General features: G+C 35.6%; 1 protein-coding gene across 1 annotated transcript; it reads right to left on the bottom strand.

Moving 5' to 3' along the window:
• Nucleotides 1–327: 327 nt before the first annotated feature.
• Nucleotides 328–1,334, bottom strand: VCUG_02679 (uncharacterized protein; the record flags this gene model as incomplete). Its single annotated transcript, XM_008077496.1, has 1 exon — nucleotides 328–1,334. A coding segment is annotated over one exon (1,007 nt), but the record flags the coding sequence as incomplete, so codon positions are not given.

Genomic DNA, 1,334 nt, shown 5'->3' with positions numbered 1-1,334 from the left:
TCTTGTAGTTTCAGCATCGCGCTATTGTCATTAGAGGAATTTTTACCTGTGTTTGTATTACAAGTTGTGTTTGGCAGAGCCAACATTGCAATAAATCATCAAATGTAGTAAATTAAAATTCAAAAGAACTGTTTTAGCAAAATGCGATGCATATGTAAGTGTGACAAGCTAATGCCAGCAAAAAATGGTACTATCCTCTGCTAAGAACCTTTCCATTACTTCTCAGACACTAAAAATTAGAACAAAGGAGCAATGAAAAAATCTACCAAAAATACCATCGTGAAATCATGAACCATTTTTCATAAAAACCTTTTAGTTAATTCGCGTCTATCGAGTAAGATCTGTCATATTATGGAAACCACATTTTAGTGATTCTTCAATCCAAGACACCACACAATCGAGTTCCGACACTAATTTATTGGTTAAACCATCATCTTCTTTGTCCATCACACGTTTGGTGCGTATTAAACTCTTCTTAAGCTGATCCAAAAGTTTTGATACCTTATCGCTTTCAGCTGTGTCAGATGATGAACCAGGTTTTTCAAAATTAATAGCGTTATCATGTGCAGGATCCTGAGCTACATTGGTCGAATTTAAATGATCTTGCTTATCCGCTTCGGATGTGATCAAAATAGCTCGTGATCTTTTTAGCACTCCATAAGAATTTTTCCTCAAGTACCGACAAAACTTGCGATGGAAATTCAATATATCAAAGATTACATCATTTATGTAGTTTCTTTGTTTCCTAGGCTCATCATTGTATTGCTTTGATAAATTACTCAAATTAATTATCAATCCATGCACAAATTTATCACATAGTGCATTTACCAGTTCATCAAATAACTTCATAGCATGGCATAAGGACACGAAGAACAATTCGTTCGTTTTGTGATCGACTTCTGTGCTATTTGTATGTGAAACACAGCATTTGCAATGCTCATTTATTTCATTTTGAATGTTTCCGCAAATATCATAAATTGCATGGATCGGTCCATCAAGGTACAAACAAAATAACAACGAGTCTTCCATATCTCCTTTGATTTTGCTTAGTATTTCTTCTTTTTGCATACTTTCATCATCTTCGTACCGCAACGCATTTGTGCAGATATTCACAAGATCAGAAATCCTCGCTTTATCAGCGTTAATTGACTGACACGTAGGCTGAGAAGTTCTGCTGTTTCCTTTTTGGTACGAATGATCATCCCACAGTATTAGCCTGATGTTCTCCAGACAAATATCGTCTAAATCCGTACGATTATTCGTATTTGATGGTTCCTTCGCTTCATTATGGACATCTTGGGTTAGCTTCGAGGTTGCTTTCACATTCGTACGTT

Source organism: Vavraia culicis (assembly GCF_000192795.1).
Source record: "Vavraia culicis subsp. floridensis unplaced genomic scaffold supercont1.131, whole genome shotgun sequence".
Taxonomy (NCBI): domain Eukaryota; kingdom Fungi; phylum Microsporidia; family Pleistophoridae; genus Vavraia; species Vavraia culicis.
The sequence above is the reverse complement of the archived record's forward strand: the minus strand, read 5'-3'. Positions and strand labels throughout refer to the sequence as shown.